Raw genomic sequence first — 27,407 nt, 5'->3', positions numbered from 1 at the left:
TTCTAAACTAATATACATCCAATATAAATTTCAAAATCGCATCATTTGAAAAACTTCACCTTCAAATTAATACGCAGATGTTCATTGTTCGTAATATATATACAAGAATAAGGACCTGCATAGTTAGCACTACTGTTATCACGTACTCTTTTGTCAGGATAGCTTTCGTGTTTCTTGTTACACACTTGCACTGCTTCAAACTTTGCATGGCCGACGTCCAAAAACTAAATATATCCATAAGTGGGAGACTTACTGAAGAAGCGATTTCTGAAACCATTTATCAGAAAAGTAGTTATGATTAAAATTGGCGATCAAGAATCTATAAATTGTATATATGTAGCAACGTACACCTCACCAGCATATCATTGGCCATATATATCTAACACGCTGCCATGTTCGATTCATCAATTCAGTTATCAATTCATCATCAAGAACGACAGGTTCTATTCATAATTGATGCCATCGACGTTAACCCTATCATTCATGCCGTCACGTACTATTGTGGGGAAGCACGTACATAATCGACACCTAAGGACAAGGGACGTCGAGTCGTCGACGGCCTTAACTGAACCAAAAACAAGAGGATAGTACTGCACAATTTCTTTCAGGTGCGTGCACTTATAACATAGAACACTCATCTATAATTCTACTTAGCAAAGGAAATTCAGCAAACTAAACCTCGAGTTTGGTTCAACTTAACGTTCTAAATCAGTGTTATATCCTTAGCACGTTACGTTATCACTACTTGAAAAGTAGACAAATGTTTTCACATCACAGAGTTTATGATCGAACGATGTTCAACTTCTAATTGTTATCGATCGTAATTAAATTAGTGCCCTTCATGTCACATATATGCAACAAAGTGATCAAATACTTCAAATTGAAATTCACACACGTATTAATGAAAACATGATCTCTATGTAGTAGACGTACTTAAATAAATCAGACCCCATATCTGAAAGGAATAAACAAAATCAATTTACAAAATGCAAGAAGAAACTCATATTCATATTATGAGTCATTAGCGGCTATTGTTGCTCATTTCGTTCTCGGACTAAATCAGAAATCAAATGTATGTAATAGATAACGTGAATACCATCATGGGCGTCTTATCAATACTATTCAACCCCCTCTTTTTTATATAATTTGTCAGTGCATGAGCAACGAATGTTTATATACCTCATTATTAAAAAATTAAGCGCATTCAATATTTATGTGCATGAAATAAGGGTCCGTACGTTGTTGTAGACAATGAACAGCAGAGAAAACAGTGGATGGTTGAAGTGTTGAACATTTGGGTTTAGACATGCACTGATTGCATGCCCGCAACAAGGACAAGGCACGTAATTTGTATATATATATACACTATTTTCTCAGATTACCTAATTAAACCTATTAACTTAATATTCATCCCTTAACAACTTCATTTTGAGGGGGAGATTGTGAAGAGAATCTAGCTGAACCACAAAGCAGAATAGAAACACTGCTAAAAGCCTAAAACTTTACTCAGATATCTGTATTATGTAAAAGAAATATGGAACGGCACCGATTTTTCTAATGTTAAATTATGCAAATGATGAAAATCAAACTCATCTATAAACTTGATGAATCAAATTCTTGAGTCAATAACATGTACGTATTAGGTTTTGGTAATCGTGTGCATAAAATATGTTTTGCTCTAACTTTTGGCGCAGTATTGTTACTCAACCATTTGTCTATGTAGAATATGAATTATGAAAGGGTTAGTCTTACATATATGTATACAACTCGCTAGTTAGCCATGGCTCTGATCACCTGGTCAACAGTTGAGCACCAGGTGGCGCTCAACTGTCGTTCGATCTGGCTAAACAGTAGCCGACCGGTCAGATCGGACGACAGTTGAGCACCACCTGATGAGTTAACTATGTAATCATATATAAATTAACACGAATGAAATTTCATTAATCATGTTATGACGTTAGTTATGAGGATCTAATAATCAGTCTTGTGAATAACTTGAGCCAAGGTTCAAACAATTCTTTCTGTTAATCTGTCAATGTTCCACCCTCTGGCCTAGACGTGGCAAACGGGTCAGGCCAACCCGGCCTGACTCATTTTAAGCATGCCAAAATAGTACTTGTGTTGTGTATAGGCCGGCCCATTTAATTTTCGTGCCGGGCTCAAGCTAGCCCATTTTCCTAACCATCAAACCCGACCCAAGCTTATGTCGGGCCCGGCCTGGGCCAAGAACCGGGTAAACTATTAGAATGAACAATATTATGTAATTAGAATTATAACACACAATTAGAATAAACAATATTATGTAATTTAAATATTTATTTTATTCAACTATTTAGAATAGTAAAAATAATAAAATACTACAACATATTTCATAATCTTATTTGTAAAATATTGCGTATGTCAAAACAATAATATTTTCTTTACTACTTTGATTATATTTTTGAAATATTGTAGTTAAAAATATGAAATAATCAATAGATTTTAATTTAAAAGTTTTAATATTCAAGTCTAATAGTGATAATTGTTTAAGTATTTATATGAATAATATAAAATTATATGTTTAACGGGCCGGTCTATAAAATTATCGTGATTGGGCCGTGTCGGGCTCAAAACGGGCTATGGGCCATGAGCTAATATATCTCAGCCAGCCCGGTCCATTATAATAACAGGCTTGTGCCGAGCCGGATCGCTAACGAATTCGAGTTGTACCGGGCTGACTTTTAACAAGACGGACATGTGCAGGCTTGGGGTTTTCGGCCAATTTGCACCTCTACTGTAGCATTCTTCATTTATGTGATGCTTTCACTACAAACTTAGGAAATGAACCACTAACTAGTTAACAACCACATTAATTAGGAAATTTAATTATATTAAAAAAAATAGTGATTTGATCATCTAGTTATTTCAACAAAGAAAAGATAGCTAGCTTGACTTGACTCGACTCCATTTTTATTTTTCAGGACGCATGCAGTTCAATCTCAATGTCCATGTTAGTGATATGCATGATGTTAGTGTGGGCTACAATCACAACTCTAACTCTAACACTCATCCACCATATGTATGAAAATTACAAGCTATCTACCTGATTATTGAATCTCCTAGTCTAATCATTAAGTTGTTAGTATACCAGTTTTCAGAATTTTATAACATTTGAGATTCCAAACTAAAATGGCACGCCCATGCGAACAAATTTACTGGCTTTGAAGTATCTGAAAATTTTGGTTTGAATAATATATAGAAATGCATGGACGGATATAGCTGAGCTCTACATGCAAATCATGCTTGTAGGAAGCTGCGGTCAAATACAATGGGTGCTTAAGAGGGAAAGATAACATCCAAAAATAGAATCAATGCAAGGATTGCTAGCAAAACCAGTTTTGTCACTAGTTGCTATTTGGCACAAGGGAGAATCGATGATCTGAATCTGGGGTTTTCAGTTTAGTTAAATGTTGAAAAGGAAGGTTGGAGTTGAGGAGAAAAAATTAATAACGAGTTAAGTGAGCGTTGGAAATGACGTGAAGTCCCTCCATTAAAGCCTCCCATCTGCCTCCTTCAATTACCCGGTCCCGTACTCCCGATGCCTTTAAATCCCAACCCCCTTTACACCTAATATCATATCCTCCTCCTCTCACCGTTCTCCATTCCCAGGCCTCGATCTCTTCATCTTTCTCATTCACATATTACTAACTAAACACAACCGCAATGCCTCCAATCTTGCCGGATTTCTCCAACTCCGTCAAGCTCAAATATGTAAAACTCGGCTACCAGTACCTCGTGAACCATTTTCTGACCCTCACTCTTGTTCCAATAATGGCGGGGATTTGTATCGAGGTTATACGCATTGGCCCGGGGGAGATTTTAAACTTGTGGAACTCCCTACACTTGGATCTCGTCCAAATCCTCTGCTCCTCTTTCCTCATCATCTTTATCGCCACCGTCTACTTCATGTCCAAGCCAAGAAGCATCTACCTCGTCGACTACGCTTGCTACAAGCCACCTGTTACCTGCCGCGTCCCCTTCTCCACATTCATGGAACACTCCCGCCTCATCCTTAGCAACAACCCGAAGAGCGTCGAGTTCCAGATGAGGATGCTCGAGCGCTCTGGTCTAGGGGAAGAGACTTGTCTTCCCCCGGCTATTCACTACATCCCTCCCAAGCCCACCATGGAGGCTGCGAGGGCCGAGGCGGAGCTTGTCATATTCTCTGCAATGGACTCTCTGTTTGAGAAAACCGGCCTTAAACCTAAAGACATAGATATTCTCATTATCAACTGCAGCTTATTCTCGCCGACTCCTTCCTTGTCGGCGATGGTGATCAACAAGTACAAGCTCCGAAGTAACATCCGTAGCTTTAACTTGTCCGGCATGGGGTGCAGCGCCGGCCTCATATCCATCGACTTGGCACGTGATCTTCTTCAGGTTCATCCCAACTCGAACGCTGTGGTGGTCAGCACGGAGATCATAACTCCCAACTATTACCAAGGAAAAGAGAGAGCTATGCTTTTACCCAACTGTCTCTTCCGTATGGGTGGGGCCGCCATTCTCTTGTCCAACCGTAGATCCGAGAGCCGACTTGCCAAGTACAGGTTGGTCCACGTGGTTCGGACCCACAAGGGAGCCGACGACAAGGCTTACCGCTGCGTCTTCGAGGAGGAAGACAGGGAGGGCAAGGTCGGAATCTCACTCTCCAAAGACCTCATGGCCATAGCCGGCGAGGCCCTGAAATCTAACATTACCACCATCGGTCCTCTAGTGCTTCCAGCGTCTGAGCAGCTCCTTTTCCTGCTAACCCTCATCGGAAGAAAGCTTGTGAACCCCAAGTGGAAGCCTTACATTCCAGACTTCAGGCAGGCGTTTGAGCACTTCTGCATCCACGCCGGAGGTCGAGCCGTTATTGATGAGCTTCAGAAGAATCTACAACTGTCTGCGGAGCACTGCGAGGCGTCGAGGATGACGCTGCACAGGTTTGGTAATACGTCGTCGTCTTCGCTGTGGTACGAGTTGGGGTACATTGAAGCAAAGGGGAGGATGAGGAAGGGAGATAGGGTTTGGCAGATTGCGTTTGGGAGTGGTTTTAAGTGCAACAGCGCCGTGTGGAAGTGTAACCGGACTATCAAGACGTCGGCAAACGATGATTCGCCGTGGGCCGATTGCATTGACAGGTACCCGGTTCATATTCCTGAAGTCGTCAAACTCTAAAACACGTACCGAGAATTGCGTCGATGCTGGTGATGGCTTTACTTTGGTTTCAGCCTTTATTAATTTCCCGCTACTAAAATCAGATGCTTGCAATTACCCTACGCTCATGGTCTGCAGTTTTTTTTCTCTTTCAAATTTCTTATGCCTACAATTTGCATAGACGTTCAAAATGTGCTTTTCTTTTATGTAACAATCATTGTATTCCATGTAAGGAAAACACAGTTGATCGAGTTAATATGAAAGATTGCAATTAATAATTAGGTCAATCTGTTAAGTAGTTTTTAATAGGAATATTTTATGGAATGGGAGCTGGCTATCTAGCTATGGTTGGACAAGAGAATAGACTCCCCATTCTATGTGTGAAATAAGAAATTTTACTCACAAGGCTACAATTCACACAGAAATGATTTTCATCAGCAACTTATAACTGGTAGATAAGCTACGAGGATTACCATACATCGTCGTTCGATCGGATCGGTATCTTTAAACTTCGATCGATATCAGTTTTCCACTTTTGTTATGTTGTGTATTGAATTTGGGTCGTCTTGTTAGGCTTGCGTTTGCGATTTGGTATGTAGGTATAGAACTAGTTGGAAAGGGAGTGACGAACTGAAGCAACATAAACTCGATACGTGCCCAGCTTTTATCTATATTATGGTTGTGATATGACCAGTGCTCCAGTGTCTGTGTCGGTATAAACATAAATGATGGGAGTGCCAACGGTGGAGATGAGATAACGCCATCAGATTTACGGTGGTTGTTCTCATTAAACTCGCTTGTAGAAACTAGAAGGTACGTACGTATCTTTGATTGGAAAAACAATGCTCTGATCTATCCCTCCAAATTAGATCAAACTGTTATTACTGGCATATCTCCGTAACAGAACTTATATGACCCAAACTAAGGTACGTATAGATTAACTTAATTTCAAGCTTTGATTTGTTTATCTTTAATGATCCAAGCCTATAGCATATATCTGAAGTAGATGACGAAGTGTATTATTATTAATTAATATATATATATATAGTTATATTTTGGTAACCAATTAAGTGAACATACTCGAGTTTATGATGTAATTAACCGTGTGAGAAACTGGCTCATATTAAGTATCATTAAAACGATGGACAATTATTCCAACTTCAACCAATGCCAGTGATAAAAGGATGGGAAAGGATACCCCTAAATAAGGATGCATTAATTTTTTTTTGTTGCACCGCTAGTAGCTAGTAGCTAGCGAGTAGCGATTGAGCTACAACTAATCTCTTGTAAGGAGCTAGCTTCTGGATTTGTAGCAAGTTGTGGATATATAGATATGGCTTCTCTACCATGGAATAGGGTACGTACGGTAGGAGAGCTAGAACACCAATTCCAGCTGTCAAATTTCAACGCCTCTCGGCTCTCTATTCATAAATTCCTAACTATTTCTCGATATAGTTAGCTTTATGGAAGCTCAATCAATGTCCTACGAAGGCTGAAGTTTCAGGTATGAAAGGATAAAACATTAATCGATCAAGCAGCTATCTCTACTAATTGGTTGGGTACAGACACAAAGATTGTTGTCATATCTCGTGGACTCTCGTGAAAGTCACCATTTCCAACAAGAGACGAGCACAACTGTAGCCTCTAGTTTCACGTCTATCTTAAACCCACAAAATTTGCAGAAATTCTAAGACTCTTTCATATGCATGGACGCATGGTACAACCCTGAAACTGTACGTAACTACACAACCTTACGTAAACTGGTAATTACAAGTAGTTAAAAACGTCGTTGTTTACGTACGCCATTAATACATATATAGGATATTCTACTACAGGAGAATGACCATTTCAACAAAAACTCTTAAAAACTTAACCATTCCAATTTCCCATACTCATTTAAATATTTGCAATGGCAATTACCTCACTACCCTTATAATATATATCACAGAGGATCTCTCTCTCCAACGCCGGCAGCGGCGGCCACGATGGCGCCGCCTTGGCAAAGACGACGACGCTTCACCGATGAAGCCCTCTCTCTCACCGATTCAACACCTCTCTCTATCTCTCTCTTTCTCTGCCGACGCCGTCCCTTCATTATCGGCAGCTCCTCTTTCGTCGTCATGGTCGTCTTCCTTAGCTCCTCTTACGAGTTGTCGCCGTCTTCGTGGTTGTATTTTGGAGTCGCAGTCGTGGCAGGGGGACAAGTTGTCGGTGGTGCAGCGGACGACGACGGAGACGCAATTGTTGCAGATCTGAGACCGCACGTGCAGATCTGCTCCAATTCTCAATCTTCCTCGTCTCGACGTCACCGACCAGTTCCGATGTAGCAGCGACGACGAGCTAGATGACAAGGGCGGTGATCGGCGAGCTAGATGACAAGGGTGCCGGAGTCGTCGAGGAAGGAGCGGAGGAGGTTGGTGAAGAGGTAGGGGAGGTCGGCGAGCCAGAGGAAGGGCTTCTCAAGAGGGTTCCGCCAGTCGGGGGAGAGGATATGGGTGACGTCCTAGTGGGCGGCGGCGTCGAGGGAGTCGTAGTAGGACTGGAAGTGGCGGTGGAGGGCGTCGAGCAGTTACTTCAAAAATCTGGGCGCCTAGGAATTATTTCTAAGGTAACACAATTTCTGAAAGTCAGTAATTTATTCAAGCAAACGTCGATCAGAGTCCGGCGAGGTACCGGCAGAGTGTCTATTCGATACGTGTGAGGGTAAAATAGTCTTAGTGTTCTTGAAATGTGTTATTAAAATGGACAAAAAAGCCAAATTACTGAGTGGACATTTGCTCTTACACTATTATTACACTGCGCATATCTATACAGGATCCCTTACATTCTAACCAATACCTGAGCACCACGTTTGAGTATATGATAGGGATGGATCACATTCATATTAATATCAGTGCCATCCATGCATTAATACATAGTATGCAGCTGCTGATCCGGTACCCTTTCTTCAATTTCCTTCGGTGGCCAATTGAAGCCTCAAAACCCTAAAAGTGATAGAGCTAATACTCACTCCAATACCATTATATCGGTGAAGTAGACTTATATATAATGGAGTGGGCGGGAGAGCTTGCAGCAGCTACAGGCAGAAGAAATTAATAACACTTCCCATATTATTACACGACGTTACTTTCAATTATTTTCTATTAAAGTGATGTGGCCGGTTTACACCGCCGTATATCCATCTGTGTGGGTTTACGTTCACATTGAGGCTCTAGTGACACAATAATCCAATCTGACTGGGTTTCTGTGCTTCTGCAATGGCAATAAGTAAGCTGATGTACCCAGATATTGACTGCTATTAGCCTAATTAAAGAAGTAATAATGAACCAACAATTTTTATGGCCTCACCATCTGATGAGGGAAATATATGAATGAATATATACATATCAATCAGAAGAAACCTTCAGATGGTGAAAAGGGAATTTCAATTTCTTTGCACACTTTTCTAGCTTATTGAATGTTTGTTTGCTTGTTTTGAATTGTCCCAGATTGATAAAAATATGTATCGATTGGACATGTGTTTCTTCTCCTCGAGGTAAGAGAGTGGACTCTATGTAAATATGCTACAAAATATGGATAGGAAAAATAAAATCTGTATTGGTTTGACATTTGTTTCTTCTCTTTAAAATTGTAGTACGTGTACAAATATCTGGTAATTTTGTCTATCTATAAGGGTAAAATAATAGAAAAGAAGATCCGTTATATCTTAATTTCACGATATTCTGGACTGCTAACTTTATAATAATAAAGATTAACATATGGTAGGTTCTTTTCTTGGCCATAATAATTCCCTTTTTTCGGTGAAACTAATTTATCGATTTGAGCCCTCCTAGATTTAGACGAGGATAATAGCAGGGTACATATCAAGTGAGTAGGCCGGGGAAGTTCGCTTTCAATCGGCCGGGGCTGGTGAAGGTTTTGACTTCTAATAAAAAGGCAGAAGGTTCTTTGGAAGTGCCAACTACCAACCAATTAAACAGATTAAATTATGTAATTGACTAACTGCCCACGGACCGTCTAATAAATGGTTCAAAGACGTTGGTCATCAAAAAATAAATTCGGATGTAATTTTAAAGTTTCTTAATTTCTAATTATTTGAAGGGAAAAATGGTCCATTCTATATATATATATATATATATATATATATATATATATATATCTGATACAAGAAGGCTGTATGAATAAATCAAATGAAATTTGGGGTAGTATATAACGATATCTAGTATTATACTTATACATGTACTAAAAGAGATCAACCGGACTAGCTTATACCGGTAAAAAAATTACTTAAAATTAATTAGACATTCTAATCGAGCAAAGCACATCTAATAATGTAAATGGGATATGCGATTTTAGTACGTGATCGATCTAAGTGGATTTGTCAATTTCGACATGACTCGAAATCCACACGAAATAAAACAGGTTGAACCCGTACGATTAGAAAGTGGGTCAGCGGTGGGTTAATCCACCATGACCCATTTAATAGTCGGATCAACCCGCTAACACAAAATGAATCCGCATAACACGATTAATATAAAATAAAATAAAACTATATACAAAATAAACATATATACGACCAATTTAAGAAAATAGCATCATCGGTAATACAATTTTAATAAGTTCTTACTCATTTTGAACTAGAATATAGGTAATAAGATAAATTATTTTGCTATTTTGTTTAACTCTTTGTTTTAACTGCTTATTTTATGTAAAATTGTATGATATATATATATATATATATTAAATGGGTTAAACGGATTAGAAATGGATAAACCGTTTAATAAGTATGTTGAGTTTGAGTTTGAGTTTAAATTTTTGACACGATTATTAAATAGATTGAATTTAGGTTTATATTTTACGACATGCAAAATACTTTGACCTGATACAAACCTAACCTGACACGACACATTGACAACCCTAGATCTAGGCTATAATTAGTTGGATGCTTGTTAGCTGGGTTCCTCTCAAGTTCATAATAGCATCAATTTACTCGCTAAACAACCATATTTGATACATGGATTTATTTTTTTTATTTTTGTAAATTCTAACTTAAAAAATAAAATGGGATTAATCATTTAACGTATGTGTTTTTTTACATAACTACGAGACCAAAATGGAAATTATGACGTGTTAAGAAATTGCCATTTGATTGCAGACATTGAACAAAAAAGAATGATTTGGATAATGCACATTTTAGATAGGATATAAAGTGAGAGCTGACCGTTTGAAACCATAAACGCAGGGAATCCAAAATAAATCGGCCGGATCTTACCCAAATACCAATATGCTTATATATATACTAGTCATCAACACAGTCTATAAGGGTGAATAACCTCCCACATTTAACCCAGTGGATGTAACTTCCTTATAGAATATGAGATATTTTTTTTATGTTCTTATTTTGTTATTTAGATTTCTCTTAATCATTAAGTAAAATTTTAAATTAACATATGATAAAAGGATATATGTGTAACTTCACCGACATTTTGATTGACAAATTAAGTTTGTGTTATAAGAGTATAGATATAAGCTGACCCCATAGCACTCTCTTTCTTACAAAGCAATTACGTACTCACAGTCCGATAGAGAGATGCAGTTTGTTAGAGATCATTAGAATATTTAGATCAATAACCTCCTTGGATTTGGAGATCATATCATGATCGAGTGATTATATGTTTTTGTGTATTTGATTGAATAATTTGTTGTATCTAATAACTAATGTGTGTACAGTGTGTTGGTTGATTTTTATTATTGTATCAATGTTTACAATAAAATTTGGTGAGATAGATAGATCAACGCTGACTTGATCTCTTATCTTCTCCTTTCATTTGATTTATAAGTTTTGTTTTTCCTTTCAAAAAAAAGTTTTGTTTTCTTGAAATAACAAAGTCCATGCCATTTCCATGAGCTTAGGCCAGTATCGATGTAGCCAAAAAGCCAACTCAAAACAAAGAGATGATTAGCTACGACATATTTTGTTCTTCATCCTTTTCGCTTTTCAATCGGATCGATTGATCATATTTGATACTTTCCTTCATACAAGAGTTGGTATTTCACTTCTTCCAAAAAAAAAAAGAGTTGGTATTTCACTACTTAAAAGGCGATGGCATCATTGTAACCAAAAAAAGAAGGCGATGGCATCATGGGTCTGGACTGGGGCAATTTATTGTTTCACCCACAGCCCGCAGCGCTGCCAGACATATATATGGAATGGTCCATGCAAGGCTGCTGATGAGAAACCGAAACTCGATATAAGCGATAATCATTGTCCTTTTGAACAGGGTCTTACACAATACATAAATGAATATAGATGGCTCGATCGATCAGATGCAACATCTATTTAATAGAAACTGTACGTGAATCAAACAAACTTTTGTTAGGGATTGATCGAGCATGTTACTTTCCAGAAATAATGAACTCAAGAGGGCCTGCATGCACCTGCAAGCAAGCACGATGAAGTTGGAGTCAAATAAAAGCATGGATCGCGCGGCATGTTACGTTGCCGACGGTCGGTCTAAACGTACTTTATATTTATGTTCCTTGAAGAATTATTCTTTAATTAGAAACGAAGTTCAAAAATGGAGACACATACAAGGATTTAATACACCTATTAACACACTATCACCTGTAGTAGACGTACATGAGTTATGACTCGTGAGTTCTGTCGTGTAGTTCAACACGATGAATAGATTTTTTTTAGTTCTACGTGTGACATGACCGCTATAGAGTTTATTGATTAGATTCATAATATAAAGCTCACCAATATGACAATTATGATTCACGTATTGACATTCACCGTTTAGTTTTAGTTACCAATTATTACGTATATCATTCATAATTTTTCGCTAAATTGATTATTACATTTTGATTTTATAATCGTAAATTATTATGAATACGAACACGAACGGATCGCAAAGAGTATTATACTAATGACAATTCTATTTATTTCCGAACATCAGTGACACGGTGGAGATATCATTAAATACGTAATATAATCAATAATGAAGTAGCAATTATATATCATACTGTCTAATAAAACAATTCTCTAACTATGTTATAGCCGGAAAATAAATCCGATGACACTGAAAATATAATGCATAAGACTATAAACTCAAATATTTTTTATGTGAGAAAATCACTTGATGTATTTATGATTCATATTATTCATTATATATTTTTTGATGATTCAATATAATTTATGAATCTAGGACTGAAAATCCGTAACTTTGAAACAGAGTTGGTCAGTCGCGCTTCCAATTGGCTGCACTTCGGTGCCGAACGCACGCAATCTCATTCAACGCGTCACCACCGTCCGACAAACGCAACATAGAAAAACGTAAAAATGTCAAACGGTCGATGCGAAAAGAATGAATCTGTATCCCATTTCGTCCTTATTCTTTTCTCTCCTAACACCCCAACAACCCCGTCGCTCATTTTCTGAGTCTTTGCTTTGCTATAAAAACCCTCCACCATTTGATCTCTCTTTGCTCGCAGACAAAAGCAGATATGGTCGGAAAGAAGAAGGAAACCACGACGACGACCTTGGAGGACTTGATAGAGAAAGCAGGAGGTTGCGCTGTCGTGGACGGAGGGTTCGCCACACAATTGGAGAAACACGGCGCTGCCATCAACGACACTCTCTGGAGCGCCGTTTGCCTCGTCAAGGACCCAGACCTAATCAAGAGGGTACGTATCATATAACATGTCTCTGCTGACTCTCTCACACTTTTGCCTAGGTGGATCTCTGAGAATTTACCAAGTGGTTCATGAAAGTCCTATTGCTTCTCAGGTTCACTTGGAATACTTGGAAGCCGGCGCCGATGTTCTGGTCACTTCGTCTTACCAGGTTGCATTATTGATTCTTCTCCTAATAAAACAGTATCAAATATATCCAATGAAAAAAAAAAAACTAAATCAGGGTATTCTAAAGTACTGATAACTCCATACTCGGCGTTGTTAGATTAGTCACCATTTGCGGTTTAGTCTAGAGATTCCGACGCATTTCAGGTACACGATTCCAATTCGATCTCCACGCCCTAAATAACATCCGCTAGTTTTATGATCTATTTTGTTGCACACTGTAAGGATTTAGGTAATGTCACATCAGATTTTGTGTCAGGACTGTACTATAGTCATTTGGTTGGATTGTGATGGAAATGTTTTGTATTAATCAAAGTGTGAAACTATGATCATATTTGTGGGCCAATATATATCAACCACATTGTTTTTCTACCAACTCTGGATTACAAACAGAAATGTGAAAAGAATGATTCCTAATTTAAATGTAACATTTTTTTTTGGTCTGAAATACGTAACATATTTTAATAGGCAACAATTCCCGGCTTTTTGTCCAAGGGACTGTCCATTGAAGAAGGGGAGTCACTTCTGAAGAAGAGTGTAACATTAGCTGTCGAAGCTCGGAATAGTTTCTGGGAAACAATGAAAGTGATTCCAGGGCAACATCACTTTAACAGGGCTTTGGTTGCTGCCTCTATCGGAAGCTATGGCGCTTATCTTGCGGATGGTTCTGAATACAGGTGATCCATAGATCATAATCTACTCCTGCAATATGGACATTTGTAATGCACGTTGTTCAGATATAACAATGTTTGAATGTTTCAGTGGGGATTATGGACCGAACGTGGATTTGAATAAGCTGAAGGATTTCCACCGCCGCAGATTGCAAGTTCTTGTGGAAGCAGGTCCGGATTTACTCGCATTTGAGACCATTCCTAATAAGCTTGAAGCCAAGGTTTGTGGTTTTACCAATCAAAGGTTCCAGAAAGATGATAATATCCGTTAGATCTCCACTTTATCTGGGATTCTGGACATATTTGCAGGCCTGCATTGAGCTGCTTGAAGAAGAAAATGTTGAAATCCCATCGTGGATATGTTTCAGCTCTGTTGATGGTGAGAATGCCCCATCTGGAGAGAGCTTCAAGGAATGCCTTGACGTAATAAACAAAAGTAACAAAGTAAATGCAGTGGGGATAAACTGTGCACCTCCTCATTTCATTGAAAGTCTCATCTGCAAATTTAAGCAGGTACTATTTTGGTGTAACGTAAATTTAGCTAACAACAAAGTCATCATGTGATTTAGATATCTAACACAGATGTTCACAGTTAACCAGTAAGGCAATTGTTGTGTACCCTAATAGTGGTGAGATATGGGATGGCAAAGCTAAGAGATGGCTGGTGAGTCAATGTTGTTTTAGAACCTCTGTCTCGTCCTCTAAAGCTTATAGCTCAACACATTACATTTGCATTATGATTTTCTGTGTTCGAGGATTATATACTTCTGCGTTTTGTTGAATGAACAGCCTTCCAAGTGCTTCGATGATGACAAGTTTGAATGCTTTGCAACAAGATGGCGTGATTCAGGCGCTAAGCTCATAGGAGGCTGTTGCCGGACAACACCGACAACCATTCAAGCAATTTCTAAGGTTCTAAAGGGAGTATACCAGTGATTGTTTGCAACAATGACAGTGTTATAACCATTCTAGCTTAATCAAAGTATGGATAGATTTCATTTGATTACCAAAGATTGAGCAAGAAGGGCACAGTTATATTTACTGCTAGGAATTCTAGGATTACCAGGGCACAGAACGATTAAATTGGTCATAGGAACTTTGGCTTTCTTTGGTATCTTAGTATCTACTAATGCTCAAGGCTTTTAAGAGTGTATTGACAAAGGGAAGTTGTTATTTTAACGGTATTTTTTCTTCTTCTATTGGGGTGTGTTAAACTTTAGTATTAGCGTATATGGCTCAACTAATGAGAGTGATGAAGACCCTCTGAACGCAGCTGGAATTGCAGCATAACGTCATCATACAAAAGTAATCAAATTCAACATTCACCAGGCAAACTAACCAATATAAACACGAATACATATCCGCTGAAATCACAACCTATTCCTACCATTATTAACTACAAAATCTACTTCGTAAGAGTGTAATTGATCGCAGCAGGCATAAGTTTACGAGTTGGAAAAAAATGAATCTGCTGTGCCACAATTTTAACAAATGAAACATCAATTCAATTCAGCTGGTTAATTTGGAGCAAAGTTTTGATTTTGGTAGGTATAGAATAACAGAATGTGGGGAAGATGATGTTAGTCTGCTACTGTTGTTTGAAAGGGCAGCGAACTTTCAACTTCCTTGGTATCAGCAGCATTCTTATTAGCAACAATCTTCGAGATTGTAAACATCTTGTCGATGGTCTTCTTGAAGCAAGATGCATGTTCATTCCATTGATGCATTGATAAATTCATCAATGTGATCCTTCACATCTTCCAGGAAAGTGGCTGGTTGGTTCTTCTTTCGTCATGATGTGGGAGCTGCAGTAGCAGGTGAAGCAGGGGTTGTTAAAGCAGGTTTCTCGAGTTGGCTATTCTGTGATTCCATTTTCACCAACACAAGAGTATCACAAGGAGGGCAAGTTATGTATCTACTGACGAAATTTATAGGGTTTTTCCGGAAATATATTGTCTGGTAGAGGAGAAGCCCCCATAAAATTCATCTTTTCAAAATCATAACAACCGTTTGACAAAAAAAAAATTTATAACTACCTGCATACATACAGTTGGCCTCTGGTAATATCTTTCTTTTCAGTTCTTATCCTGTGCATTTAAACCACGATTCCGAGTAATAAATCACAAAAGAAATGGTATTAACAATGCCTAAAATAATGTGGGAATTAATGATTCCTTAACTTATGCAACAGGTTGCTAAAATTTTCATCAATGAAGGTGATGTATAAAACACTTATACTGATTAAGTTTAGTCTGTATGGACTCTAGGAGTCCATTTTTATTCTACCCACACATGCAATCCCAATGGAGAGCATTCTGTATCTTATGCAAAAATTAACGCCCTGTTCCAGGCCTGTCATAAGGTCCCCAACTATTTCTATAGACACTGCCATACAAAGCACCCGAATATCTCATTTCAGGACCTCCATTCATCGTTCCATAACCCCCGCCACCTATACAAAAGACGAGATGAGTCAAAACAACTTACCTTCTAGAAGGTTTGTTCAGACTGCTAGAAATCCCAGAGAATGAGGCACCTAATCACTATAAAGGGAAGAAGTAGATGAAGGGAGAGAGAAAGAGTCACCTAGTCCCCGTGTCCTTCTGTCTGCATTCATCTGCTCTGCTCGTAGCTGCTCTATTTCACGAGCCATGGATATCAGGTTCTTTTCCATTGCTAGCCTTTGTTCAACTTGTTCTTCATTGGCTTTCCTCTCATATTCATAAGCTCTCCTAGAAAGGTGTTCATCAATTCAAGTATGATGCAAAATAAATAACTTATCCAAAGTTCATCCAGTATCAACCTCCCCTCAAAAGGCTAAGTACAAAATATTACTTCGGCAGGAAAACTAATCAAAAGTCCACTATCTAACCTTGTCTCGATAAGCTCCTTTTGCATGCCATCAATATCAGCTCTCATGGCAACTAGTTGCTGATTCTCAGCTTGTAATCGAGTGACATCCTGAGTGAGACCTTGGACTTGGCTAGCCAACTCCTGCCGTACAGCATTTAATTTCTGAATTTCAGCCCTCAATTGCACAACCTCTGCCCTTACAGGCGCAACAGCACGGAGATCAGCTTCAAGCTTCAATCCTCTCTCAATCAATTCCCTAGTCTCTGCCTCTTTCTCAGCCCGGAGTTTGGGCACTACCTGCCCTAATCTACGAATCTCATCTTTGGCATCTGATAATTCCCTTTGAAGAAGAGTATTATCATCAATTACAAGGCGATTCTCAGCGATAATTCGTTGCATTTCTCTGTGCTGCATTGCAAGTTCTTCTTCCAAAGCTGCAGGGTGGATAGAAAATGGTTGTGGTGCACGACGCATAACAGGCGGTGGATCATCACGATAACCTCGAAAGCCATCAGCATGGCGAGGCATACGATTTCTCCCTGCCATAACAGCGATCCTGCAGTAATGATGGCATCATCACTGGCACTTCAAATGACCAATCATAACATAAAGTCTTACGGAAGATGAACTATGTCGAACAGACTGATAAACCAGACTGCCAATACATATAAAAACCAACGGAAACTCAAAAGGCACAATATCCATGTTTGTTGTTTCCATTCTGACTTGGTAGTCTCTATAATCCCCTTTGAAATGCAAGAAACACTACAAAAGTTTCCATTTCCTTCAGATCATGAATCAACCCTTTAGGAGGACTTGACCAGGACAAAAGGTCGTGTAACCCTTCTTTTTCTTACAAGACAAATATAGACCTGGCATGGCTTCCGTTTCCATCAAATAACAAATCAACATCCCAAACTTTCCTTATTGAAAAAACCCAACTAACTGATGAGAAGTTATGAATCCCTTCTTTTTCTTTCAAAAGAAAGATATAGGCCTCAGATGACTTCTATTTCCATCAGACAATGAATTAATATCCTACTCTTACTTGTTAAAATTACTAGACTAAGTACCTTTCTGAAGATATACCTTTTTCTTCAGAGAAGAAACACCAGGGTTATACACCAATGATTTAGACCATGAATATCAGTGTCACATTCTCGCCTCAAAGAACTCAAACCCCTAAACACTAATAAAATCTTCAAAAAATTGAAATTTGCTTAATCCTATTTCAGAGATACACCACCAGCTTAATCACCTAACTGATCTTGCAAGTTTCAACTTTTATCTATAAACTAGTCACTGATCGATGTAAACTACTACTATAAGCTGGATGAGTTTATCAGCCAGAGCGCAATTATCTATATATACAAGGTTAGAAAAACCAAAGTCAAATCCTACTCCAGAAGAGGATCACATATCCTCAAATGCTAATAAAAACACTGAAATTTGAGGAAAACCACCCTCTTTACCTTGGTCATCATCCGAACAGTATACCACTAATAAACTAATTCAACACTTTAAACAAGAACCAGGCTTTATACCGGCAAAGCTACATATCGAATCGGCCACAGTTGCCACACAGACCAAGAACAGAATCTGCCCCCACCGGGCATACATAAGTCCTCAGTGACCCAACAATTCTTTGATTTCTTGAAGATTATCGTTGGTTGAAGTTCTAAGATCAACATCAATTATAAACTACATTCCAATCCCTTCAAAGTAAAAATAATAATAATAATGAATTGATCTTTACATATAATTGATGCCTTTTAGCTCTACACAGCTCTGCAATCGCTTTCTTGTGTTGCTTAATCCATATTCCAAATTACTACCTGAGTCCTCAGGTAAGATTGTAAGAAGCTTATTTAAAATTGGCAATTCCTTAAATAAAAACTATCAAAACTAACCAAAAGGAAAGCAATAGAATTATAGTGCTTAAAGTTTAACTGAGAGACCAATTCAGCTCTTATCCAGAGGTTCATGCAAAACAAGAAATCGCAGAGAGAGCGTATATATATCTCTAGGTGTTGCAAGATTAAATAAAGGAAAATAATTTGAATAGAAATACGAAGCTGTTGAAGTAAAAACTTACAGGGAAGGGGTCACTGCCTGAAAAGCTCCGATCTTATAACGGCAACGATGCTTTTGGCTGAGCAAGGTCAGCAGACTAACCAAACCTAAAGCGTATCAGGATCAAAGTACTATATTTGACGAAGTACGCTTCAGAGTTCAGAGTTTCAGTCGCATGGGCCTTTGGAACAAAACTCAATATGGTCTTGTACAACCATATGGGCTGTTTGGTCTACAGCCCCAATTTATGGTATCATATATCTCGTCATTTTTCTTATCCGTATTAAACACTTCTCATTTTGACAGCACAATGAAACTTAGTCATTGCTCAATTAAATCTCAATACTATTCAAGAAACGTACATAAGAGTTCCTACAATCTTCAAAGTAAGAAAATTAAAGCTAAGAGATTAGGGCCAATGTATGCTGGGACTTCTCACTAAATTATTTAAAGCTCTTGAAATATAATTTGATTATCGTACACCGACTTTCACGACAAACTATTAAGAATTGAAACCTTAACGTTATTGAAAAATGAATTCAGCTTAGTTCTAAAAGTATACACCCCACAGTAAAGCCAACTCTGCTAAAGTGGCCGACTCCGGATCCAGTGATACGTCAACACTCCGATGACTTGGCCACTTGGCTGGCCGACTCCGATGATACCCTCCACACTCAAAATCCATTTTGGTAAGAGCTAAATTTGAACACCATTTCAAAATTTATCTCATCTGGTATAGTTGTATATAGCGGACAAATATAAATAAGTGAGCAAGATTCTAAAATTATTTTGGAGGGGGACATAAGGGAATGGGGCTATTGGGTGGGCAGACCCTACGAGGATAGCTACACTCCACGTCGACTTCAATTCGCCAAGGAATATGCATGGTCGATATTTCTTGCTGAGAATTCTGTCGTCCTTTGCGGTAATCTTCGGCTCGGGTTTCATTCACATACATTACCATCTACGATCAGATTTTCCACATCAGCTTTATCTATATGGTTCTTCAACCAGATGTTAAAATCAAAACCCCGCCAACATTAGTCAATCAAAGACTTATCTTATCATTATTCATTGTTTGTCAAGCTCAAGCCTACATATATGGTTTGATCATCAGTTCATTTTCTAATTTGATTACTCCATACATCTCTCTCTACTTGCACTAATCCAAGAGTCACTTTTGAGAAACTTTGAGTAATGTCATTCAAGTAAAGTGGATTATTTTTTGATAAAGACATATGATTAATCAGTTCCTATCCAGAGTGAAGCTTCACTATGAAATTACAGAGTGAAGTTCCGATTTTAGCACACTTTTCGGTCAAATGTTTTCACCATAAACGATTCAATATTTAGGTATGCTATTCAAGATCATCTCTACAAAATTTCATCCAATTTGAGAATGGTTTGAGCTTTCAAAATTGAGATTTACACGAACGGTTCACGTTGAACAGTTTTAATTCATTCATTGATTTAATCTAATTTCAATACATTAACGATGTCCGAATTAGATGAAATTTTGTAGAGATGATCTTGAATAGCTTACCTAATATTGAATCATTTATGTTGAAAAAAATTGACCGAAAAGTATGTCAAAATTGGAACTTCACTCTGTAATTTTAGAGCGAAGCTTCACTCTGGATAGAGAATATATGATTAGTTTCAAATGCAGGTAACTATTAGTAGCATAACTAAGATGAGATCTTTAACTTGAAGTAAAACAAAATAAGAATCAATATTTTGTTGTTATTGATATAAGTATTATTTCTTTGGAGATCATTGAAGGGCATACAAAATTTCGAGATACTTGTATAAATTTACATGAAACAATATATAGTAGTATTCAATTGCATGTTCGTTGTGTTCGTTCCTATCCTATGCAAGTGAGCTTCAGTAAAAATCTAGAGTAGGATCGAGCATTTGATGATATTTTTTGTGTCAAGGGGGAAATTAAGATATTATTGGGCGAGCTGTCATGGCACATACCGGAGACGATTTATGTGATAGAAACCAAAGACTTTACGAGAGGACATGTGGATCACAGGGTCCATAGGGACCATTGATACGAAAATTTTAAACAGATAATGTATGCATTATGGAGCAACCAGGGCAATCCAACAAAAAGAGTCTCTTTCAAATTTAGCGATGAAAAAGTCCGAGAGCAGAAAATAAGAGAAACTGAGATCGACAGGGATGATGATGGGAATGGAATGCAAGGACTTATCAGCAGAAGGTTCCCAATATCATGTAGAATACAAATCGGAAATCCCTAGTTGGGGCAAGCAGCCAATGAGAGCCCGAGGGTTTGGATTAACTTTCGGAGCTCGACCAATCGAAAAATAGATAAGGCTTAGGGTAGGACCAGAAAAGTGCAATCCTCCCCCAAAAGTGCAATCCGAAAACTTAAACCCTGCTGGAAAAGCGCGGTTGTGGGTCACTCTCCTCCTTATATACGTACACAGAACAGTCGAGTAAAGAGCGAGCACAACATTAGCTATCTTTTGTTCTTGTTTTTGCTCTGAGATTTGGAGTTTTGAATTCGCCAGTCACTTTTTGGTTGTTGCTCGATGATTTTAAACAAGAAAGGAGCTGCCTCTGTCGCAGCAGCAAACGTCGTCGGTGGAAAGACGGCGAGAGCTTGTGACAGTTGCATAAAGAAGAGGGCTAGATGGTACTGTGCTGCTGATGATGCATTTCTATGTCAGGCCTGCGACTCCTCCGTCCACTCGGCCAACCTGTTGGCCAGGAGACATGAACGTGTGCGGTTGAAAACGGCGTCGTCGTCCCTCAAGTCTTCAACCAACTCCAGGAGTTGTGATAAATCCGAAGTGCCGTCATGGCACCGAGGATTCACGAGGAAGCGGCGGACGCCGCGCCAGGGGAAGTCCGGGACTCCTCGGAATAGGTTTCCTCTTGTTCCCGAAGTCGGAGCGGACGATCTTTCGTATGAGGAAAATGAGGAGGAGCAGCTTTTGTATAGGGTTCCCATATACGATCCCTTTGTTGCCGAGCTCTGCACTTCTCCTAATTCCAACACTGTTCCCAAAGGTGTCAATGGAAATGAATCCAGAGCGGTTTCGTTGCCGAATTATTACGGTGTGGGTAATGGAAATTCACCTTCGTCGCATGGTTTTGATCTTCCGAGTGATATGGATCTTGCGGATTTTGCGGCAGATGTTGATAGCTTATTGGGGAGGGGGCTTGATGATGATGAGCGTTTTGGCATGGAAGGGTTGGGATTAATGGATTGTCAGGAAAAGGAATCCACAACGACGGAGGAGGGTAGTACAGGAAGAGTGAAGGTTGAAGATGAGGAAGATTCTTATATGGCATGCCAAGCTGATACGGAGATTGATTTGATGAGGGAGCCTTTTGTGTTGAACTTTGAAGACTACGACGACTCGCCTACTTCCTGCGCCGAAGACGAGGAGGAGGATTACAAGCTGGGAGCGAGAATGAGTCATGGCCAGACGAAGAGTAGTATTGAAAAGCATCAAAGTTGCAAGAAGAGGAAGATATTTTTGACGCTGGACTATGATCATGTGATTACTCAATGGAATAGCCAGAGCAAAGGATCTCCGTGGACATTGGGAGATCGGCCAGATTTCGATTCCGATTTCCTGCCTGACTTCATGGTTAGTAATTCTTAACCTAATTAATTCCTCTAGCTCTTGCCTTTATCACACTTGTACTAGTTAGGTACTTGATTGCTTTAGTACAAATTTTTGGTACTCATGCTACTTGTAAAATTTACTTTCAGGGCACTTTAAGTGGAACGGCGTTACATCATTACCCCTATGGAGAATTGAATGGAGTAATTGGGTTACATCCGGCAATGACCGATGGAGGGCGAGACGCGAGGGTGTCAAGGTACAGAGAAAAGAGGAGGACCAGGTTGTTCTCGAAGAAAATAAGATACGAAGTTCGGAAGCTTAATGCTGAGAAGAGACCCAGAATGAAAGGAAGATTTGTGAAGAGAGCTTCATTTGTAACTTCAGGATCTGTATTGCCGACGCTTCGTAAATGATTAATCGACGTACAGCTAAAGTTTACTTACAGTATGTTTTGTTCGTATACGCATCAAATAAATGTGAGATTGTATACGGATCAAATAATTTGTAGACTTACATATGTACGTTAATTCTACGTATGTTTTTTGGATGTAGAATTTGTATAGCTTGCCTTTTGAATTAGTTCTCTGTACTACCGAAAAGTAATTATCCAAATTGATTCATCGATCAATCTCTTTAGCATCAATATACATCATTCTTCATCTCAATCATCTGAAACAATAGCCTTAATTAAGAAAATTGGAGATTACCGGGAACTTTCCGAAACCCAATTACACATAGCATTTCGTCTTGCTATTGCGATCGCAGGTGATCGAACTACTTATAATCTCTATAATCAATGACATATATTCCATGTTTTCTCGGGCATTACTATGTCAATTACATTCCAGAGTTGTGTTGCACAAAACTTTACATGTATAGGTCTAGACCAACTATCATTAATTTCGTCAAAAATAGGTCATCCCATTATTTATTCGAAATAACAAAATTCTAATACCAATAGCATTTGTCCAGCACGTGAGGGAGTTATTTACATGGTTCCTCCAAAAATTGTTTGATGGGCAATTTATGAAGTCCTTAGTCTATTGATGGCGTGAGTTTTTCAATATGGCATCATATATGGATTCCAAGGTCATAATTTCAAATCTAAGAATTTGAATTTTCTTGAAACAATTCAGCCACTACCGGAGGTGATCTTAGTGTGCATTTTGGCCGGATTAGTACATCAAACTTTATTTGAAACTAAATCAAGTAAATGTGTCTATACAGATAATCATTTAAGTCACTTGTGTGCATGGACACATTATTTTCTGAAGCTTCCACAAGTAGAGATAGAATAGAAGTTCTTTGACTTTCAATAAATCTTAACATTCACATTCGAATTCCAAAAGACCTGATAGTGGATTCAAAACTCATTTGAAGCAAATATTGTAGGTTCCACGTATCATCTTTCTCATCAAGAAAATAAAAGAAACGAAAAACACACCCAAAAAGGAGAAGCTTTGATATTTCTGATAATGGTGAAGATATGTTACAATTTTTTAAAATAGAGGCTGTATAATTGCATATGATCTTGTATCTCTTACAATCTTTATGTTCTGTGCTAATGTTAGACACCATAAGATACTCCACCTAATTATACAGGACCCAAATATTAACTTCCTAAAACTGTAAAACAAAATCAGAAAGAACACAGAGACTGGATCGAAAATACCAAAAGAAAAGCAGGTGACCAATTCTAAGCCGCCAAAACATAATCTGTCTTTGCATTTGCATGAAGCCCACCTGTAACTACTTATAATAACTCTACCTTCCACTTGTCAAAACCAAACTCCAGATTAACCAGACTTGATGATTACTGTTTTCCGTTCAGTTTCCCGAACCCAGACCCAAGTGTCAGTTCCAACCCGACCTCATCCTTCTCATCTTTCCCAACCGGGTTCGGTTTGCCCCGGTTCATCTGCATCATCTCCCACGGAGCCTCCACCGACTCCAAAGACTGCATGCTTCTCTCCCCTCCTCCGCTGGAACTCTGGCCAAACTCATGCAGATTGACCCCGCTCCATTCTGCCGCCGCCCCGGTGATCGAGTCGAGCTGGATTTTCGGCCTGGTCATGGACCTCGTGAACCGGTTCTTGTTCTTCCCCATACTCGTGTCCTTAGACACGTGGCGTATGTCACAGGAGTTGACAGGAGGAACCGGGTTAGGGTTCAGGTGTGGCACTGGCACATTGGTTTCCACAATCGGTGATCCCGCGAGCACAGCGTCGACAGCAGCCTGGCATTGGGCCCAGTTCCCGGAGGAGAGCAATCCCACCGAACCAAAAGTCGGGTTCACAATCCTTCCGCATGCCTCGTACAGCAGCGACTTGAAAATCCCTGCTGTGAATCCAACACGATCAGAGTTGATTAATGAAAACCTGAAACATCTAAAGGAAAAAGTTTCAAATAAAGTGGGTGCATTTTGTTAAAACCTGGGCGCTGGTGCCGTTCTCCGGCATTTATGAGGTTGAGAAGTCCGGCACGGCCGTAGAATTTGGCCAAGAAAAGAGTGGCGTTGGCTTGGGATTCCGGCGATTTGATCCACTCAATGCATGGTCGGATTTCGCAGTTCTCACTGCACCCTTTGCGAAGAACCCTACAGCCATTGCAACTAGTCCTCATGGCTTGGAGTTTCAATCCCTATACACTCCCTTCGAGATTAATTAAATCGGATTAGAGAAGAGGCTCATGAACTGACACGGAATAGTACGGAAATGAACCGAGGAGGTGAGGGTGTATTTATGAGCAGAGTTGTTGAGGGCATAAACGGAAATATGTGTGGAGGCGCAGTTGTTTCCTGAAGACCAGTGGTTTGGCTGGAACCTTTTCCCAGGAAGGAAAAACGAGCTCAAGGAAAACCGGAAAATCCAGCTGCGCTGTTTTTTGAGTTTTCTTCTTTCAGCAATACCCTGCATGCAGACTTTTATTACTGACCGAACCACAGGAATATTGTCCAGATTAAGTAATTAATTTCTCTGCTTTTATGTTTATACCCAGTAATACGATCCCAGTCATAAACACGATGCATTCCAGGATTAAGGTAATTCATGGTATGGTTATCAGAAATGGGAAGAACACCTTTTGACTGCAAATTAAACTCTCAATATTTCGATTATTATATGGGAAATATGGTGATTTGTTGCATGAATGCAAGAATTTTGCTGAGGTAGGAAACAAATCCGTCATTCTTACTAGCTAGCTAGGGAGTGTCATGTGTTCGTGTGGTTAAACTAATTTTAAATAATCTACCAAATTGTGCAAAACTGTCATTCGCATCGTGAAGAAAATCTTAATTTTGCTGTCAATTTGTTAGATTACAAAAAGTTTAGTAGAAACCAAGGCAATAAAATCGTGTAGCGCACATTGTTGAGCACCAGGCTTTATAAATTAAAGCGCCTAGTTGTGGATTCAGCTGTTCTACAACACTGTGTTATACATACATAATTGAATGGTTGATAGAGCACTTTCATAAAATACATGTGTCGTGTGTGGAAGTGTGTATGGTGGATTACGCAGCTGCATCAGCTGCGTACAACAGAATTTCCCCCTAGTTGTTGATTAAAAGTAAATCTGGAATGACTTGAAACAAAGTGACAGTTATTTAAGCATTGATAAATTCAAGACATACGTTTTTATTGTCATTTTTTTTCATCAAATAACAATTGATATGTTACAACTATTATGTTTTGAGTTCGACTCACGATTTCCACTCATAAAAAAATATATTTATATCGTTGCTACTAGGCTATGCCGAGCCTGTAAAAGTTGTGATTGTGGTTTGCCAACTTGTTTTTTTGTTGTTGTTAATTTACAATCAAATTACTATAACCAAATAACATAATAATCAAATACACTGGCAGGATCAAATTGTAGAATCCAAAATTTAATAGACTTGAGGAAAGTGTGTTAAGGGATCGAAAAATCCAAAGATTCATATATATAGTGGCAACTTAAGGGTCGGCAATGGGCCGGTCGGGCCGGGCTTTTACGATTTTTTTCAAATTTTTGAGTCAGGCTTACTAATAAAATCGAGGCCCAAAGGCTACCTACGGGCCCGGGCCTTACGAGATTTTCCGGGCCGGGCCGGGCCCATTATTTTATGTGTAATGTATATTTTTTATTAAAAAATAAGCTATGGTAATTATTTAACTAAATATAGTACGAAAGCTAAGCAATATAACAAAATAATTTAACTAATTAACATTTACAACAAACAAATACATACAAAATTATTGATTTAACAAATGAATGGGCTTTGGACGGGCTTTTGATCGGTCTTGAACGGACCGGACCGAGGCTTTGAACCTTCGGCCTCTACCGGGCCTTATACCCATAGGGCCGGACCGAACCTTGGGCCGAGCTACGCACGGGCCAAATGATGACCCTTATGTCAACTAGTCATCAGAGTGATATTACTTGCCATGTAATGAAAAATGTGTATAGAAACAACAATTTGTATATGTGATATTCCTAGTCATTGGGAGTCCGTGCCAAATGTGTGGCCAGGGTCCCGTGCATGTTAAGCCCATCGTTTGTGCAGTTTTGGTAATGGTTTTGAGCAATGTTCAAAATATCGGTATTGGTAGATATATTGTTTTTTTTTAATAAATATATTGGAAAAAATATTGTTCTTGTTATGAAATTATTTATTTATTATTGAATTACATACAAACAAATACAATTATTAACTTTACATAGTACCAAAAAGATGCTTTAGGTGCTTGAAAAGACGCACGTTAGTCAATAAAACTACAATACTCTGCTCAAGGCATACGAGTCATATAGCTAGTACGAATTGTAATTGTTTTCAATCCTCGTTTGAGTATCTTTCTGTAAGGCTTTCGATGCTAGTTTTTCTTGAATTTGAGAGTGTTTCCAGTGTGGGCGTGTGTTTCTTTCAAACTGAGTATCTTTCTATCGTTTGAGTATGTTTACTATTGCAATTTGAGTATCTTTTCAATTCTCGTTTGAGTATCTTTCTGTAAGGCTTTCTGATACGAGTTTCTATTGTATTTGAGAGTGTTTCCAGTGTGGGCGTGTGTTTCTTTCAAACTGAGTAAGCATTCACTTCACTAGGTAGAAAATAAGTATAACAGATTCAATATCGAATTTATGACAATTATTTTTGTATTGCCACTATTGTGAGAGTAGAATTATGCAT

At 38.7% G+C, this 27,407-nt stretch overlaps 5 protein-coding genes and 1 pseudogene across 5 annotated transcripts; 3 read left to right on the top strand and 3 right to left on the bottom strand.

The window, feature by feature from the left end:
- The first annotated feature begins 3,702 nt into the window (after positions 1 to 3,702).
- LOC126791960 (3-ketoacyl-CoA synthase 6) lies at positions 3,703 to 5,360 on the top strand. The gene has a single exon (XM_050518467.1). It carries the CDS (start codon positions 3,703 to 3,705, stop codon positions 5,197 to 5,199), a length of 1,497 nt encoding a protein of 498 aa, XP_050374424.1. The 3' UTR covers positions 5,200 to 5,360.
- Positions 5,361 to 12,684: 7,324 nt separating this feature from the next.
- LOC126791971 (homocysteine S-methyltransferase 1) lies at positions 12,685 to 14,888 on the top strand. The gene is made up of 7 exons (XM_050518478.1): positions 12,685 to 12,864; positions 12,968 to 13,024; positions 13,507 to 13,715; positions 13,801 to 13,930; positions 14,019 to 14,222; positions 14,302 to 14,373; positions 14,499 to 14,888. The coding sequence occupies exons 1-7, from the start codon at positions 12,685 to 12,687 to the stop codon at positions 14,643 to 14,645; spliced, it is 999 nt and encodes a 332-aa protein (XP_050374435.1). The 3' UTR covers positions 14,646 to 14,888.
- A 135-nt stretch (positions 14,889 to 15,023) lies between these two features.
- Positions 15,024 to 15,751, bottom strand: LOC126792415 (uncharacterized; annotated as a pseudogene).
- Positions 15,752 to 15,862: 111 nt separating this feature from the next.
- On the bottom strand, positions 15,863 to 18,609 carry LOC126791978 (protein FLX-like 3). Its single transcript, XM_050518486.1, is given in 4 exon segments — positions 15,863 to 16,161; positions 16,296 to 16,441; positions 16,582 to 17,114; positions 17,116 to 18,609. Coding segments are annotated over 4 exon segments (822 nt in total). The 5' UTR covers positions 17,140 to 18,609; the 3' UTR covers positions 15,863 to 16,042.
- Positions 18,610 to 21,121: 2,512 nt separating this feature from the next.
- Positions 21,122 to 22,876, top strand: LOC126791963 (zinc finger protein CONSTANS-LIKE 16-like). The gene is made up of 2 exons (XM_050518469.1): positions 21,122 to 22,267; positions 22,393 to 22,876. The coding sequence occupies exons 1-2, from the start codon at positions 21,200 to 21,202 to the stop codon at positions 22,657 to 22,659; spliced, it is 1,335 nt and encodes a 444-aa protein (XP_050374426.1). The 5' UTR covers positions 21,122 to 21,199; the 3' UTR covers positions 22,660 to 22,876.
- A 1,183-nt stretch (positions 22,877 to 24,059) lies between these two features.
- Positions 24,060 to 24,868, bottom strand: LOC126791982 (LOB domain-containing protein 42-like). Its single transcript, XM_050518490.1, has 2 exons — positions 24,679 to 24,868; positions 24,060 to 24,583 (listed from the first exon to the last, which is right to left on the bottom strand). Exons 1-2 carry the CDS (start codon positions 24,866 to 24,868, stop codon positions 24,060 to 24,062), a joined length of 714 nt encoding a protein of 237 aa, XP_050374447.1.
- Positions 24,869 to 27,407: the final 2,539 nt, after the last annotated feature.

Source organism: Argentina anserina, chromosome 4 (assembly GCF_933775445.1).
Source record: "Argentina anserina chromosome 4, drPotAnse1.1, whole genome shotgun sequence".
Classification (NCBI taxonomy): domain Eukaryota; kingdom Viridiplantae; phylum Streptophyta; class Magnoliopsida; order Rosales; family Rosaceae; genus Argentina; species Argentina anserina.
This window is presented reverse-complemented; position numbering and strand designations above follow the sequence as displayed.

Coding starts and splice junctions, on each gene's coding strand:
- LOC126791963 (XM_050518469.1), top strand. CDS start 21,200: ATGATTTTAAACAAGAAAGGAGCTGCCTCTGTCGCAGCAGCAAACGTC. Junction 22,268..22,392: donor ATTTCCTGCCTGACTTCATG/GTTAGTAATTCT, acceptor ATTTACTTTCAG/GGCACTTTAAGTGGAACGGC.
- LOC126791982 (XM_050518490.1), bottom strand. CDS start 24,868: ATGAGGACTAGTTGCAATGGCTGTAGGGTTCTTCGCAAAGGGTGCAGT. Junction 24,584..24,678: donor AGAACGGCACCAGCGCCCAG/GTTTTAACAAAA, acceptor GATTCACAGCAG/GGATTTTCAAGTCGCTGCTG.
- LOC126791971 (XM_050518478.1), top strand. CDS start 12,685: ATGGTCGGAAAGAAGAAGGAAACCACGACGACGACCTTGGAGGACTTG. Junction 13,931..14,018: donor CTAATAAGCTTGAAGCCAAG/GTTTGTGGTTTT, acceptor ACATATTTGCAG/GCCTGCATTGAGCTGCTTGA. Junction 14,374..14,498: donor GCAAAGCTAAGAGATGGCTG/GTGAGTCAATGT, acceptor TTGAATGAACAG/CCTTCCAAGTGCTTCGATGA.
- LOC126791960 (XM_050518467.1), top strand. CDS start 3,703: ATGCCTCCAATCTTGCCGGATTTCTCCAACTCCGTCAAGCTCAAATAT.